This window comes from Trachypithecus francoisi, unplaced genomic scaffold, assembly GCF_009764315.1.
Source record: "Trachypithecus francoisi isolate TF-2019V2 unplaced genomic scaffold, Tfra_2.0 Lachesis_group15, whole genome shotgun sequence".
Classification (NCBI taxonomy): Eukaryota; Metazoa; Chordata; class Mammalia; order Primates; family Cercopithecidae; genus Trachypithecus; species Trachypithecus francoisi.
This window is the reverse complement of record NW_022681460.1, coordinates 111,861,821-111,876,974: the sequence shown is the minus strand read 5'-3', so window position 1 is coordinate 111,876,974 and position 15,154 is coordinate 111,861,821. Positions and strand designations below refer to the sequence as shown.

At 43.8% G+C, this 15,154-nt stretch overlaps 1 protein-coding gene across 6 annotated transcripts; it reads right to left on the bottom strand.

The window, feature by feature from the left end:
• Positions 1-1,272: 1,272 nt before the first annotated feature.
• On the bottom strand, positions 1,273-14,878 carry ZNF200 (zinc finger protein 200). 6 transcript variants are annotated; one of them, XM_033235993.1, is made up of 5 exons: positions 13,784-14,878; positions 12,532-12,862; positions 11,859-11,947; positions 11,453-11,573; positions 1,273-2,647 (listed from the first exon to the last, which is right to left on the bottom strand). In XM_033235993.1, exons 2-5 carry the CDS (start codon positions 12,779-12,781, stop codon positions 1,929-1,931), a joined length of 1,179 nt encoding a protein of 392 aa, XP_033091884.1. In that variant the 5' UTR covers positions 12,782-12,862; positions 13,784-14,878; the 3' UTR covers positions 1,273-1,928. The 6 variants fall into 6 exon arrangements, with proteins under 6 accessions (XP_033091884.1, XP_033091889.1, XP_033091886.1 ...); XM_033235998.1 differs by having other exon boundaries at positions 14,381-14,878; XM_033235995.1 differs by having other exon boundaries at positions 13,853-14,877.
• Between the last annotated feature and the right edge of the window lie 276 nt (positions 14,879-15,154).

The following is a 15,154-nucleotide window of genomic DNA, read 5'->3' as shown; positions in this document are numbered from 1 at the left end:
AGAAACAAAACTATTCTTTGTAGATGGTGTCATTTTACCAAAAGTTATAACAGAACTAAACCAAGAAACTATTGAAAATTAACAACAAATTAACAATATTCAGTAAGGTGACTAGTTACACAAATATACAATAAAAAATAACTTTCCCATGTAAAAGCAATAATCAACTATAAAAATATAATGGAAGGCCGGGCGCGGTGGCTCAAGCCTGTAATCCCAGCACTTTAGGAGGCCGAGACGGGCGGATCACGAGGTCAGGAGATCAAGACCATCCTGGCTAATACGGTGAAACCCCGTCTCTACTAAAAAATACAAAAAACTAGCCGGGCGTCAAGGCGGGCGCCTGTAGTCCCAGCTACTCGGGAGGCTGAGGCAGGAGAATGGCGTAAAACCCGGGAGGTGGAGCTTGCAGTGAGCTGAGATCTGGCCACTGCACTCCAGCCTGGGCGGCAGAGCAAGACTCTGTCTCAGAAAAAAAAAAAAAAAAAAAAAAAAAAAAAAAATATATATATATATATATATATAAAATGGAAAAAACTACAATAACAAAATTGTGTAAAACGTGAAGAAAATTAGAAAAATTTTCACAAGAATATAATACTCTAATAAATACAAAGACATGTTTCTGGATGGGAAACATGTACACTATAATTTTTCCCAAATTATTTATAGGATTTCTTTCTTCCAATCAAAACACCAATGTATAACTTCCAGAAACCTAAAGCAAGCAAAACTTATCAAGAATCCCTAAATCGCACCACAGGATTGGTCCCGTAAAGGCACCGCTGGCCTTGCTTCTAGGCAGAGGACAGGAAGGTCTGGATATCAAGAGGCTGAAGACAATGAATACCCACTACAGTGAAGACACCTGGAAACCTGTCTCTTGAGGGGCAATGTGAGCTAACCACTACAGACGTAATTTCTAAATATACAACACTGTCTTGTGAGGTAGTGAACACCCCATTGCCAAAAGTCTGATGACGGCATAGAGGGGACCTAAGTATGTGGTAAGGTTATTGATGAGACATGGATCCAAGCCAACTTTTTCCTGCCTCGAGGTCAACCCCTCCTCTCTGGGTCTTGGGGTTTCCTTCCTAGCATGTGAGATCTGGGCTCAACAGAGTGACAAGATTCTGAAGAGCTTTTCTAGTGGTGGGGCTGAATGGCCCTGCCTGAGTAATCTAAACTTCTTTTAGCAAGGGAGAGGCATGAGACGCCTGTTGGAGAGATCAACAGCTGAACAAAATACAGTAAGAACAGTAGACACTTAAATTATGTTGTGAAAAGGAATCTGTAAAAGTCAATTTTATCACAAATTGCAAATATTGAAAATGATAGCAAATTTAGATCACATACAAATGAGAGTCTGACATTCAATTGTTGTTTTCCTATATTCCAAAGTAAACAATTCCTTTCAACACTCAAGACTTAAAACAGGTATTCTTAGAGGGTTATATGAATTGCTATCAGAAGCTGTTGGCTCAACAAGCCAGTAGTTTGGTTCTTTCACGAGAACACAGTTCCAGATAAGCATCTTTGCACTATTTCTCAAGTATGAATCCCCATGTGGGGGGAAAATGGATATACTTCCAATAGACACAAGTCACTCTTTGCCTTGTAAGTACGCAGACTCCAGATTCATCTTCAAAGTCTTGGGAAAGGGATCTGTGACCTGTACATTATCATATGACTTCAAAAAGGAAAGGTCCTTAGTCCAGAAAGCCTAGATGCTGAGGTATAGCCCTTGAAATGTTTTCTTCCCTGTGAATTTTCTAGCAATTTGAGGTTTTAGCCAAGATGGGCATTTATCCAATTTTGACAGTAATGAGATTTTTACATATTTATATCTTTTTAGGCAGCCTGGGAATTCAGAACTACTTATGAAAGCTCTCAGGTTGAGGCAGCACCATCAGACCCCTTTCCTGGTATTACTTCTGCTTTCGAGTCTTACAGGCCGAGTGAGTTTTCTCATGCCGGGTACAGTTTGACAGCCGACCAAATCTTCTCCCACATTTTTTGCAACCATATGGTCTCTCAGCCTCATGACTCTGCAGATGAAGCACAAATTCCTCATTCTTTGGGAAGGTTTTCCCACATTCTGGACACTTAAATATCTTCTCCCTTATATGGATTCCTTCATGACGACTCCGATGAGAATTCTGACGAAAGTTTTTTCCACACTGAGAACAGGAATAAGGTTTCTCTCCTGTATGAATTCGCTCATGTTTATTGAGGTTTGTTTTATGATTGAAGCTTTTCCCACAGTGACTGCAGTCATAGGGTTTTTCTCCAGTGTGCGTCCTCTGGTGGGAAATAAGGTAAGAACTTTCATTAAACTGTTTCCCACACAGTGGACAAGTGTACCATCTCCTTGTCTTCCGATTTCGAGTAAGTGCAATAATACTGATGTCTACATATTTTGAGAGTTCCTCTAGAGGAGCATCATTCTCAAGGGTAACTAACAGATTTCTCATTTTCCTTTTTTGTGGAATGGATGTATTTACTGCTTCCTTTCCCTGGTTATCTGGAGGCTGCTGAGAGACCAAGGAATAATCCATTTCATCATCATCTGAAGACTTTTCTCTATAATCTTCATTTTCTACAAGTTCCCTCTCAGAATCTTCACCTTCAGGATTACTGCCATTGACTGTTCAAACAAAGAGAATTTAACAACTTCTGAGAGATATGACATCAGGCAGGAAAAAACAAGTCATGCTTCTTAAGCCAGAGCCACCTTTAAAGTCAATCTGAGGAGTGGCGGATACTGCCATCACACTCCTTTTCCACACTTATTGAGGGTGGGATACATAACTGATAAATCTTTCCACCTACCACAATGCAAACACACTTTAAAGAAATAAAAATGAGTGGGATTTCACAGAAAGAATTCGTATGTTTGTTCTCTTCATAGGTGTTAATTACTCGACAAGTTCATATTCACCTTATACTCTGCAGAGCACTCAGCTAAAGACTAGGGATGGAGACTACAAATCTATACACGACACCACTCATCATCTCGAAGGAGTCTGGTAACTGAATAGTAAGATGAACTACTTGTAGGTTTTCACTATATTAAATATTATCACACTACTATAGCACTAAATAATATTATAATGTCTTACAATGAGAAAATGGAAACAATTCCAATAACCAAAATTAAAGAGGGCACGGCATATTCATACAAAAGCTTATTACTGGCCAGGCGTGGTGGCTCACGCCTGTAATCCCAGGACTTTGGGAGGCCAAGGTGAGCAGATCACCTGAGGTTGGGAGTTCGAGACCACCCGAGGTTGGGAGTTCGAGACCACCCTGACGAACATGGAGAAACCCCGTCTCTACTAAAAATACAAAATTAGCTGGGCATGGTGGCACATGCCTGTAATCCCAGCTACCAGGCAGGTCAAGGCAGGAGAATCGCTTGAACCTGGGAGGCGGAGTTTGCAGTGAGCCGAGATCCTGCCATATGCACTCCAGCCTGGGCAACAAGAGCGAAACTCTGTCTCAAAACAAAAAAAAGTTTATTCTTTGGCGATTAAAGAGATTACTACAACTAATGAAGCTTTGGGATTAGAAGTCAGTAGTGTTTCTCTTTGGGTAGGAAAGGAAGTAATGACTGGGTGCAGGCCACAAAAGGGATTTCTGGGATGCTAAGAAAAGTCCCCATTTTGGGTGGTGATTAGTGTATACAAAATTTTGTGAAAACTTCAGCTATATATTTATGATTGGTAGGCTTTTTCTATACTTCTGTAATACTTCAGAAAAAAGTCAGTGTAAGCAGATTATAAAGATTAGGTAACAAAGTGAAAAACAAGCATGCTGTGGACATACTTTGTGACAAGGGACCCCTCAACTCTGGACTACTCAGAGTCAAGGGTTCAAATTAACCACCAAGACATGGGGCTGATCCTGAAGCTGGAGTAGGAATCGCTGCTGGATTTCGCAGTTTCACATCAATAGATTTTTTTTTTTTTAATTTCACTTTTTTGAGTTTTTTGGGGCAGAGATAGGGTCTTGCTATGTTGCCCAGGCTGGTTTTGCACTCGTGTACTCAAGCAATCTTCCCAAAGTGCTGGGGATTACAGGTGTAAGCCACCACACCCAGCCTTAATTATTCTTTTTAATCACTCCCTTAGGATAATGAAATGCCAATTTTTACCGCAGCTCTTGACATGAACTACCAGAATCTGCTTTCAAAAGCAGCTCTACTAATTTCAATGCAACCATCAATACGTGAATATTAACTTTACCTAATCTTGTTAGCATTAAATCTTGAAATACTTAATAGGTATAAGATGGTTTCTCATTGTAGTTTTACTTTGGATTTTGATTATGCAAATAATCTATTGGGTTAAGACTTTTATAAATGTAAATCTTTGTCAATGATTTATTGTTTAATTTTTAACTGAACTCTTCCTCTTTAACTACATTTGGACTGCTTCCAACCTTGTGTTTTTACAAACAATACCACAGCAAATAATCTTGTTTGTACATCATTTCAAATGTGTTCTGTTGCTGTATCTGTAGGTCAGATTCCCAGAACTGAACTGCTGGAACAAAGGGTAAGATGGGTACTTACAGATGCATTTACCCTTAAACAGGGACTGTACCATTTTGTATGCCCACCAGCAATATACCTGTTTCTTTTTTTTTTTTTTTTTTTTTATTTTTATTTTTTTTGAGGCAGAGTCTCGCTCTGTCGCCCGGACTGGAGTGCAGTGGCGGGATCTCAGCTCACTGCAAGCTCCGCCTCCCGGGTTCACGCCATTCTCCTGCCTCAGCCTCCCGAGTAGCTGGGACTACAGGCGCCTGCCACCTCACCCGGCTAGTTTTTGTATCTTTAGTAGAGACGGAGTTTCACCGTGTTAGCCAGGATGGTCTCGATCTCCTGACCTCGTGATCCGCCCGTCTCGGCCAATATACCTGTTTCTTAACAACCTCACCATCAATGTGTTTTTATTTCTATAAACATGAAATACAAAAATGTTAATTCACTAGAGGTTTAATTTGCACTTCTTTTTGCTCCTGTCACGCAGGCTGGAGTGCAGTGGTGCAATCTCGGCTCACTGCAACCTCCACTTCCCAGGTTCAAGTGATTCTCCTTCCTCAGCCTCCCGAGTAGCTGGGATTATAGGCATGCCCCACCAAACCCAGCTAATTTTTGTATTTTTAGTAGAGATGGGATTTTACCATGTTGGCCAGGCTCGTCTCACAACTCCTGACCTCAGGTGATCCACCTCCCTCGGCCTCTCAGAGTGCTAGGATTACAGGCGTGGGCCACCATGCCCAGCCTTGTTTATGTATTTGAATCTGTCAGTCTTTTCTTTCAAGGCTTCTGGGCTTTTGAGTCTTAATTACAAAAACCTTCCTATCCCATGGTTATAAAGGAATCACTCATATTCTAAATGTGCTTTTTATATTTGTTTTAAACATTTAAAATATTTGATCCATGTGGACTTTTTCTTGGGATGTAAAGTAAGGTACTAATTTATCAAATGGCTATCAGTTGTCCTAACACCTTTTATCAGAAAGTCCCTCTTTATGGTTAGGCTTTGTGTCCTTACCTAAATCTCATCTTAAATTGTAATCCCCATAACCCCCACATGTCAAGGAGACACCACTCAGGTGAAGGTAACTGAGTCATGGCAGGGGCTTCCCCCATGCTGTTTTCATGATAGTGAGTTCTCATGAGATCTGATGGTTGTATAAGGGGCTCTTCCCCCTTTACTGGTACTTCTCCCTCCTGCTGCCTTGTGAAGAAGGTGCCTTGCTTCCCTTGCCTTTGCCATGGTTTTAAGTTTCCAGAGGCCTCCTCAGCCACGCTGAACTGTGAGTCAATTAAACCTGTTTCTTTATAAATTACCAAATCTCGGACAATTCTTTTTTTTTTTTTTTTTTTTTTTTTTTTGAGACGGAGTCTCCCTCTGTCGCCCAGGCTGGAGTGCAGTGGCCAGATCTCAGCTCACTGAAAGCTCCGCCTCCTGGGTTTATGCCATTCTCCCGCCTCAGCCTCCCGAGTAGCTGGGACTACAGGCGCCCGCCACCTCGCCTGGCTAGTTTTTTGTATTTTTTAGTAGAGATGAGGTTTCACCATGTTTGCCAGGATGGTCTCGATCTCCAACCTCGTTATCCGCCCGTCTCGGCCTCCCAAAGTGCTGGGATTACAGGCTTGAGCCACGGCTCCCGGCCTCGGACAATTCTTTATAGCAGTGTGAAAACGGACTAATACACCAACTTTATCACACGCTAAACTCCCATGTATATTTGAGGCTATTTTGGGACTTTCTGAGATCACACTGTCTTGTTCCAAGGGAAAAATGCTATTGGTATTGTTGAAAAAAAAGACATCAGATTCATAAATCAACAAGAGAAACGACGTTTTTACGACATTGTCTTCCTAGCAAAGAACATAGTATTTTTTTGCATTCATTGAAATCTACTCTTCTGTCCTTTAGACTTGCTTTAAAGTTTCCTCATAAGTTTGCACATTTCTTGAGTTTACTCCTAAGTATTTAAACTTTCATGTTTCTATTCTAATGGGGCCTTCCATTGTATCTTCTAAATGAACTCGTTTATATATGTGAAAGCCAATGATTTCTGTTTATTCACTTTATCTCCCACTACTTTAGTGAATGGTCTCATTTTTTCCCTTTAGAGTAGTTAAGACAAACAAATGTTCTTATTTTTAAGTTTTCAGATTACTCTGTTCTACTTATTAAGGAAGTATCTGTTAATTACTATTTTGTTAAATGTTCTTATAAAGGAGAGGCTTGAATTTTGTCACGTATCTTTTCTCTTTTTTTTGAGACAGAGTCTCACTCTGTCGCCCAGGCTGGAGTGCAGTGGCACAGTCTTGGCTCACTGCACGCTCCGCCTCCCAGGTTCATGCCATTCTCTGGCCTCAGCCTCCCCAGCAACTGGGACTGCAGGTGCCCACCACCATGCCCAGCTAATTTTTTTGTATTTTTAGTAGAGATGGGGTTTCACTGTGTTAGCCAGGATGGTCTCGATCTCCTGACCTCGTGATCTGCCCGCCTCGGCCTCCCAAAGTTCTGGGATTACAGGCGTGAGCCACCGCGCCCGGCAAGTATCTTTTCATAACTATACAAGTAAACAAAGGATTTTTCTCCTTTATATATAATAAATATTAATAGATTTGTATTATTTCTATTTATTTTTTATTTATTTGAGATGGAGTCTCACTCTTTCCCCCAGGCTGGAATACAATGATGCCATCTCAGCTCACTGCAACCTCTACCTCCCAGGTTCAAGTGATTCTCCTACATCAGCCTCTGGAGTAACTGGGATTACAAGCATGAACCACCACACCGGGCTAACTTTTGTATTTTTTTTTTTTTTTTTTTTTTAGTAGAGATAGGATTTTGCTATCTTGGCTAGGCTGGTCTCAAACTCCTGACCTCAGGTATCGCCCGCCTCTGCCTCCCAAAGTGCTGGGATTACAGGCGTGAACCACTGTGCCCAGCATGGGGACTGGATTTCAACATGAGATTTGGAGGGGACAAATATCCAAACTGTATCAGCAACCTTGGGTCAGAGGGGTAAAGACAAATTAAAATTGCATATTTTTTTCTAGAAAACATTATACAGACCTTCATATTCATGGGTTCTGCATGTGAGGATTCAACCAACCAAGGAGGGAAAATATTTGAGAGAAAAAAAAGGATGGTTTTGTCTATACATACTCAGTTTTTTTGTCATTCTCTAAACAATTCAGTGTAACAACTATTTATGTAGCATTTACTTTGCATTAGGTATTATAATTAATCTAGAAATAAAATATATGGTAGGATATGTGTGGAGTATATGCAAATGTTACACCATTTTATATAATAAATTTGAGCATCCATGGATTTTGCTATCTGAGCAAGGGTCCTGGAACCAATCCCCCATGAATACCAAGGACAAGTGTATATCAGAATCTATGGTATAACTGACAGTGATGCTCATAAGACAGTTCTTGGCTGTAAAAACATGTTTAATTTAGAAAAATGAGAATAATAAAGCCTCTGATTTAAAAGAACAAAGGTATTAATAAACACCAAATAGAAAGTAATGAGTTAAAAACAGAAAAAAACTACTAAGATTTAAACAAAAATAAATCAATTTCCATAGAGAAAATTGAAATTATCAAAAAAGAATAGCCACCTACCCAAGAAAAGCACCAGCCTCAGACAGTTCCACAGAAAATCTTCTAAACTCTTAAAAATTAAATAATTCAAATGCTAGGAATATTTCCAGAGTATATAAAAAGAAGGAAACTTCCAAATTCAAACAAGAGTGAAACTGTGTATCAAAAAAAAAAGGAGAAATCTGATCCCCAGTGATGGAGGTGGAGCCTAGTCAGAGGTGTTTGCATCATCCGGGTAGATCCCTCATTGAATGGCTTGATGCCATTACTTCCAAGATAGTAAGTGATTTCTTGCTCTTTGTTCACTAAAGATGTGGCTGTTTAAGAGGCTGGTACCTTCCTACTCTCTTCCTTCCTCTCTTGTCATGTGAAGTCTGCTCTCCTTCCACCATTTGAGTAGCTTCTTGAAGCCCTCACCAGAAGCAGATGTTGACACCATGCTTCTTGTACAGCCTACAGAAAACTGTGAGCCAAATAAACCTCTTTTCTTTATAAATTACCCAGCCTCAGGTATTCTTTTATAGCAGCACAAAATGGACTAAGACAGTTGCTTAAGAGTTTTAAATTTTCCAGGTTGAAGCAACTTTAATTTACTGATCTTTATTATTAATTTCTTTTTTTTTTTCCCCGAGACGGAGTCTCGCTCTGTAGCCCAGGCTGGAGTGCAGTGGCGCGATCTCGGCTCACTGCAAGCTCCGCCTCCCGGGTTCCCGCCATTCTCCTGCCTCAGCCTCCCGAGTAGCTGGGACTACAGGCGCCGCCATCTCGCCCGGCTAGTTTTTTGTAGTTTCTAGTAGAGACAGGGTTTCACCGTGTTAGCCAGGATGGTCTCGATCTCCTGACCTCGTGATCCACCCGTCTCGGCCTCCCAAAGTGCTGGGATTACAGGCGTGAGCCACCGCGCCCGGCCTTTATTATTAATTTCTAGTTGTACTGTACTATGACAGATTCTACTTTATTTCTACTCCTTGGAATCTGAGTTTTTCCTTGTTGCCTAGTATTTAGTCAATTTTCTTCAATCTTGAAAAGGTGTATTCTCCTATCACAACACACAGTAGCTATAATAAGAATTATCTTACTGAGAATCTGTTTAAGTGTTCTATGTTTTTCCTTGTTTTTATGTGGTTCATCTGGCCAACACACACATTCTGTTTCCCTAGGTTATTAAGGATTCTCCTTTGATTCCTGTCACCACAATGTTCAATCGGTTATGGTTTTTCTTTCACAAAAATTGGTTAAATGTTACTGTTTCAATTATCATCACCTATAAGCTGATGACTCCCCAATCCCTATATCCTCACATCTGAACTCCAATCCCCAATTTCCAAATATCTGGAGGATAATCTCATTTTATTTCCTATCATGGATTCAATCTCATCCAAAATCAATTCCACCTTCTTCCCTACTCTGCTCCTGGGTCCAAATCTTGCTTCAGTCTTGTGATAGCTCATTATACCTATAAACATTTCACACTGCTTATCGTTTAAGGAATGACTTGTCTTACAAACCAAATTGGAAGGTTACAAAAGGCAGGAATACAGCATCTTTGTAACCTATGAATACAATTCCAGAACCCAATCCTGCCTGAGGAAAAAACAAGTACATTTATGAAATGCTGGTAAATGACTAAGCTTAATCCACCAGCTTCAGGGTACGGGTGGAAGAAGCGGGGAATAGAGGGTGAGGACTGGGTCTTAGGGGCCCCAAAGTGCATAGTCAAAGTGATACTGGAGGCAATATATCCACCAACCGGCCACCCAAAATAAATGCTAGCTCTGCCCATGACTCAGGAAAAACTCAGTGTAATAAATCTGATCTTTTTATACTTTTCTCTAAAATAAAGAAGATATCACATAGAGCAACCCGTGGGAAATTAACTAGACTCATTACATACCAATACTTCTGACCATATGGTATAATTACAGCTAAGAGTTTGATAGTCATAATGGATTTTTATCACCCCAGGCAACTCCTAAAACCTACTCTCTGTACAACTTCACCCTCAGAAGCAAACAGCCCTGAAGGCAAAGTAAAAAGTGTCAGGCACCCAGTAAAGACATTTGTGTGGGCCTCCGCCTCTAGGGTTGCAGCATTTCTAGAGAAAAGGTAAAGCATCTCTAAGCAAATTATAGAGAGGCTCTGCCTGATCAGTTCATACACAGCACTGGGGGACACTTGTCAACTACTACCGGGAAATGAGGACAAATAAAGAATGCCCCATTCACCAACAATGAAATTATGAGAAATGCATCTAGGAGGCAGAACAGCCCTGGGCCATTACTGCAAATTCTGATGTCAGATTCCTTGAGTCCAAATCCCTGTTCCACTGCTTACAACTGTGTGACCTTTAGCAAATTTTTTAACCCCTCTCTGCCTCAGTTCTGTCACCTGTAAGGTGGCAGTAATTTCTATACCACTCAGTATTACTCTGAGAAGTACATGAGACAATAAACACATGAAAAGCATTTGGACTAGTGCCTAGCATGTAACAGCACGTTCATTAAGTGTTAAACATTAAGCTCATTAAGTGTTAAACATTAAGCTCATTAAGTGTTAAGCTCATTAAGTGTTAAACATTACTTTCATCAATAGTGGAATATATTTTCACTTAGGCTAGTAGTCTTCACATCTATTGAACATCAAAAAGGGGAGGGGGATTAGAAGAGTTAGTCATGTGTTCAATGAAAACATTCAAATATACCTGTTGAGAACAGAGTTCAGAAAATGGGTTCAGAACAGTTTCTATGCCCACAGTTTCTGTCTGCAGGTTTTCCCTACCTCTCCCCTCATTGTCCCCAACATACAGGGAAAATGGCCACCCACCCACCCACAGCTGGAGCTGTGGCAAGGCTCTGCCACATAGAATAAAACAAAAGTAAAACAGAATATGTGTGTGTACATAGGCTTACCAGGTGTGAATTGTCCCCCAAAGCTAGAGATGAAGGACGTGCTTGTCCCAAAGTAAACAACCTGAACACACAAAGGCTGTGATTTCTTTTTTTTTTTTTTGAGACGGAGTCTCGCGCTGTCACCCAGGCTGGAGTGCAGTGGCATGATCTCGGCTTACTGCAAGCTCCGCTTCCTGGGTTCACGCCATTCTCCTGCCTCAGCCTCCTGAGTAGCTGGGACTACAGGCGCCCACCACCATGCCCGGCTAATTTTTTGTATTTTTAGTAGACACAGGGTTTCATCGTGTTAGCCAGGATGGTCTCGATCTCCTGACCTCGTGATCCGCCTGTCTCGGCCTCCCAAAGTGCCGGGATTACAGGCCTGAGCCACCGCGCCCAGCTGGGCTGTGATTCTTACCCAGTAACATCATCTCCCCGACACTGCTGTCATCTTCCTTCTCTGAGGTGAGAGTAGGATCCAAGCTCACACATTCTTCCTGGCAGTGAAATACATTCAAATCCTCAAAGACCACCAGTTCCTGAAAGAGCAAGAGGCCCCTTTCATCTTAGTAACTGAGGTTCACTGACAGCCCTACTGGTAAGAAAAGCTGACACACAAAGATCAAGGGAAGGGATGGCAAGAGGGACCTATAAATCCCACAGAGGTGCAGCAAAGACAAGACAGCCAGGCTGAGAAGGGCTCAAGGAAAAAGCAGAAGAAAAACACCCAAGAAGGCCAACTCCTAAGAATGTGTTTTTACACACACATTGGCCAAGCACGGAAAGTGATGGACTCAGACAGTGAATGGGAAAACCAAACCCACCTCAGGGTTAGCTTTCAAATACAGAGACACGGTCTCTTGTTCCTCTTGGACTCCTTTGGGCAGAAGCTTCACCAAGGGACGAGGATGCACTGGGGAAAGAGGAAGGTGTCGTTAGTGAAAAACTCAGTGATTCTAACACAGAGACTCCCCATACCTTGAGGTCAGGCTGTCCTCATTCCTTTGACAGGTAACTCATGGCCTTTTCTGCTCCTGTGAGCCCTTATGGAGGTCAAGCCATAAACTCTAGAGTCTTGAACCTATGGCATCTCCCTTTTATGAAAATAATAACTTCTCTAAGCACCTTTCAGAATTTCCCATAGAGTATTACTAAAGGAGAGCTTGGGGCAATGTAAAGTGTGAAGATGCCCAGAAAAAGCAGAAAATTTCTAAAATTCCACATAAACCTAACTCAGTAATTCATCTGATTTATCCCAAAAAGATATTTCCCTGAGAATGTTTGGGTAAAACCGACACTACAGAAAGATGCAAACTGTTTATTCTGTGGCTTTACCCACACCCAGCACTTGAGAAGAATTTCCTCTTTCCAACACTAGAATTGACTCCTTTTTCAATATACACCATCCTAATTTGAATTTATAACTAACACAGAAGCCTATCTTAGACTCCAATACCTCCTCCTCCTCTTCTAGTGAAACAAGCATGTGCTTCTCACCTCTGTTCTGAAGGCTTGAGCTCACATCTTTCATAATAACCAAGGTCTCCTTGACTTTCTGATTGGGCTGGACAAGGCTTGGCTTGGGCAAGAAGGTGAGGAAGTGCTCCAGCACTAGCTGGTGGATGGTCTTGGGCCCATTAGTGGCATCTCGAAGTAGGTCTTGGCCCAGCTTGGAGTCTGGTGGAACTCTCAGTATAAAGGACCGCTTTGGCTTTGGGGGCATAGGAACCACTTTTGCAGCCATCATGCCTTGCAACCACACACCACACTCGTTTCGCGGGGCCTCCAGAGCCACCTCTTACTAGAGGAAATCTGCCAGAGAGCCAAGCTGTAGACAGAGAAACCAGGGATTACCCACGAGACCAGGCAGGGCATTACTGCACTCCAATATGTGGCATGGGTAGTGAGGTTACATGAGATCTAAAGAAAATGACAGCTGGGGTTAGGAAATTATAACTGAAACGCAGTATTTGAACAAGATATGCTTAGGAAGATGTTAAAGAAAGATCCTGAGAATAAAAAAGAGACTCTGCAAATCTCAAGTCCAAAGGGAAGGGAGTAATGGCGGGGAGAAGGTCAAGGTCCAGCCTCCTGAGAAATACCAGTGGCTCACACCTGTAATCCCAGCACTTTGGAAGGCCCGTGCGGGTGGATCGCTTGCGTCCAGGAGTTCACGACCAGCCTGGGCAACACAGCAAGACCCCGATTCTATAAAAAAATAAACTTTGGGAGGCCGAGACGGGCGGATCACGAGGTCAGGAGATCGAGACCATCCTGGCTAATACGGTGAAACCCCGTCTCTACTAAAAATACAAAAACTAGCCGGGCGAGGTGGCGGGCGCCTGTAGTCCCAGCTACTCGGGAGGCTGAGGCAGGAGAATAGCGTAAACCCGGGAGGCGGAGCTTGCAGTGAGCTGAGATCTGGCCACTGCACTCCAGTCCGGGCGACAGAGCGAGACTCCGCCTCAAAAAAATAAAAAAATAAAAAAATAAAAAAATTAGCTGGGCAAGGCGACACAAGTCTGTGGGTCCCAGCTACTCGGGAGGTGGGAGGATTGCTTGTGCCCAGGAGCTCGAGGTTGCAGTGAACTGTGATCGCGCCACTGCACTCCAGTCTGAATGACAAAGCAAGACCCTGACTCCAAAAAAGAAAGGAAAAGAGAAAGGAAAGGAGGAAGGGAGTCAGGGAAGGGAAAGAAAATAAAATGAGAAAGAAAGAAAAGACAGAAAGACGGTGTGTAAAACCCACCAGGAAGAGGTTGAATCAGGTTTAGAGAAAGAGCAATGGGCTAGAAGACAGGAAATCTGGGGTCAATACCGAGGACATCCGCCTAGAAGGAGGTTGGTCACTGAAACTGGCCATACTGTACCCCTCGAACCGAAGCTCCCTCCGGTGCCCTTTGGGCGGGGAGGCGGTTGGTGACTCTCCCGGGGAGCAGATGCAAGGCCGAGGAGGGGTCCACACACCGCCTGCCGACTCCTCTCCGCCGTCAAAGCTCTGCTGAGAGCGGCAGGCGACATCCCACTAAGGCCCGCCGGGCCAGGCTCACTCTGGGGCCTCTTCCGCTGGTCAAGGAACACCTTTACCGTAAAGCTCAGCGTGCGCCCCTGCCTGAGGCGCTCACCAGGCTCCCTACCCGGCCTTTCTCCCTCAGCAACGGACACGCTCCGTTCCCCAGAGGCGGCCTCAGCCTGGTTCCCGCCCTCACGGAGCCCCTCACCTCTCGGGGCCTCTGCAGCCCCTGAGCGTTTGCTGGGGACGGCTCAGAGACTCAGGCTCCGGGAGAGATAGAAAAACTAGGCGCGAGCGGCCGAGCCCTCCCCTCGCCCTTCCGAGTGCCCTCACAGGTCACCGGCGACTATTCGTTCGCGCCGTGACCAGTTGAGGAGAATTGCGGGGACGCGGTGCCTTCTGGGAGGTCGGGCGCTCTGCAGCTGTCACGTCACAACCGGTGCCTTGTTTCCGGTGCAGAAGCCTGGTCTCCCCGTTCAGAGCCGGCAATCTGCGCTTGAGACGGTAACGCTTGAGATGGACCTGGGGAGCTCTCAGGGCCGGAGGTCGGCCAGGACGGCTGCAGCCTGTCTCTCTGTGGCTCTGCCTGGAAGACGGAAGGTAAAAGGCTGGCTCCAGTCATCCATGACGGGCTGGCATTTCTCCAGCTACGGCCAGTCTAACCCCAGGGCCTCCTGGGAAATGTAGTTCGAATGCAAACAACCAATGGACGACCGTCAGGCGCGGACGTTGGGGCAAGGCAGACCCCTCCAACCCCCCCCCCCCGTCCCCCCGCTCCGAGGCTTGAAGGAAGCGAGCTCTCGGACCGGAAGATCAAGACGCCTCCGCGCGTTTCCGCCTTTTACTGCGGTTTTCCAGTAAAAGGACTGCAGAGGCGGAGAGGGTGTGGCCGGCATGGGACTCCGCCTCTGCTCTGCTGACTCCCATAGGTTAGAGCTGGAGCCCCTACGTTGCCACCTCCAACTTGCTAACTTCTACACTGCTGTCCCCACCGGCCGTGTTGTTTTTAAAGATATCTTAATTGCCCTTCTCGTACTGTCCCTGTTCTCAATATTAGCTTCCTACGGAGGCCGAACAGAATTTTGTCTTTGTGCGTTGTATCCATAC

Excerpts from the sequence above, each read along its gene's own strand:
- ZNF200 (XM_033235993.1), bottom strand. The coding sequence starts at position 12,781 with ATGATGGCTGCAAAAGTGGTTCCTATGCCCCCAAAGCCAAAGCGGTCC. Across the intron at positions 11,948-12,531 it reads CTCAAGCCTTCAGAACAGAG|TGCATCCTCGTCCCTTGGTG; the intron begins GTGAGAAGCACA and ends CTCTTTCCCCAG. Across the intron at positions 2,648-11,452 it reads CGGGGAGATGATGTTACTGG|TCAATGGCAGTAATCCTGAA; the intron begins GTAAGAATCACA and ends TTGTTTGAACAG.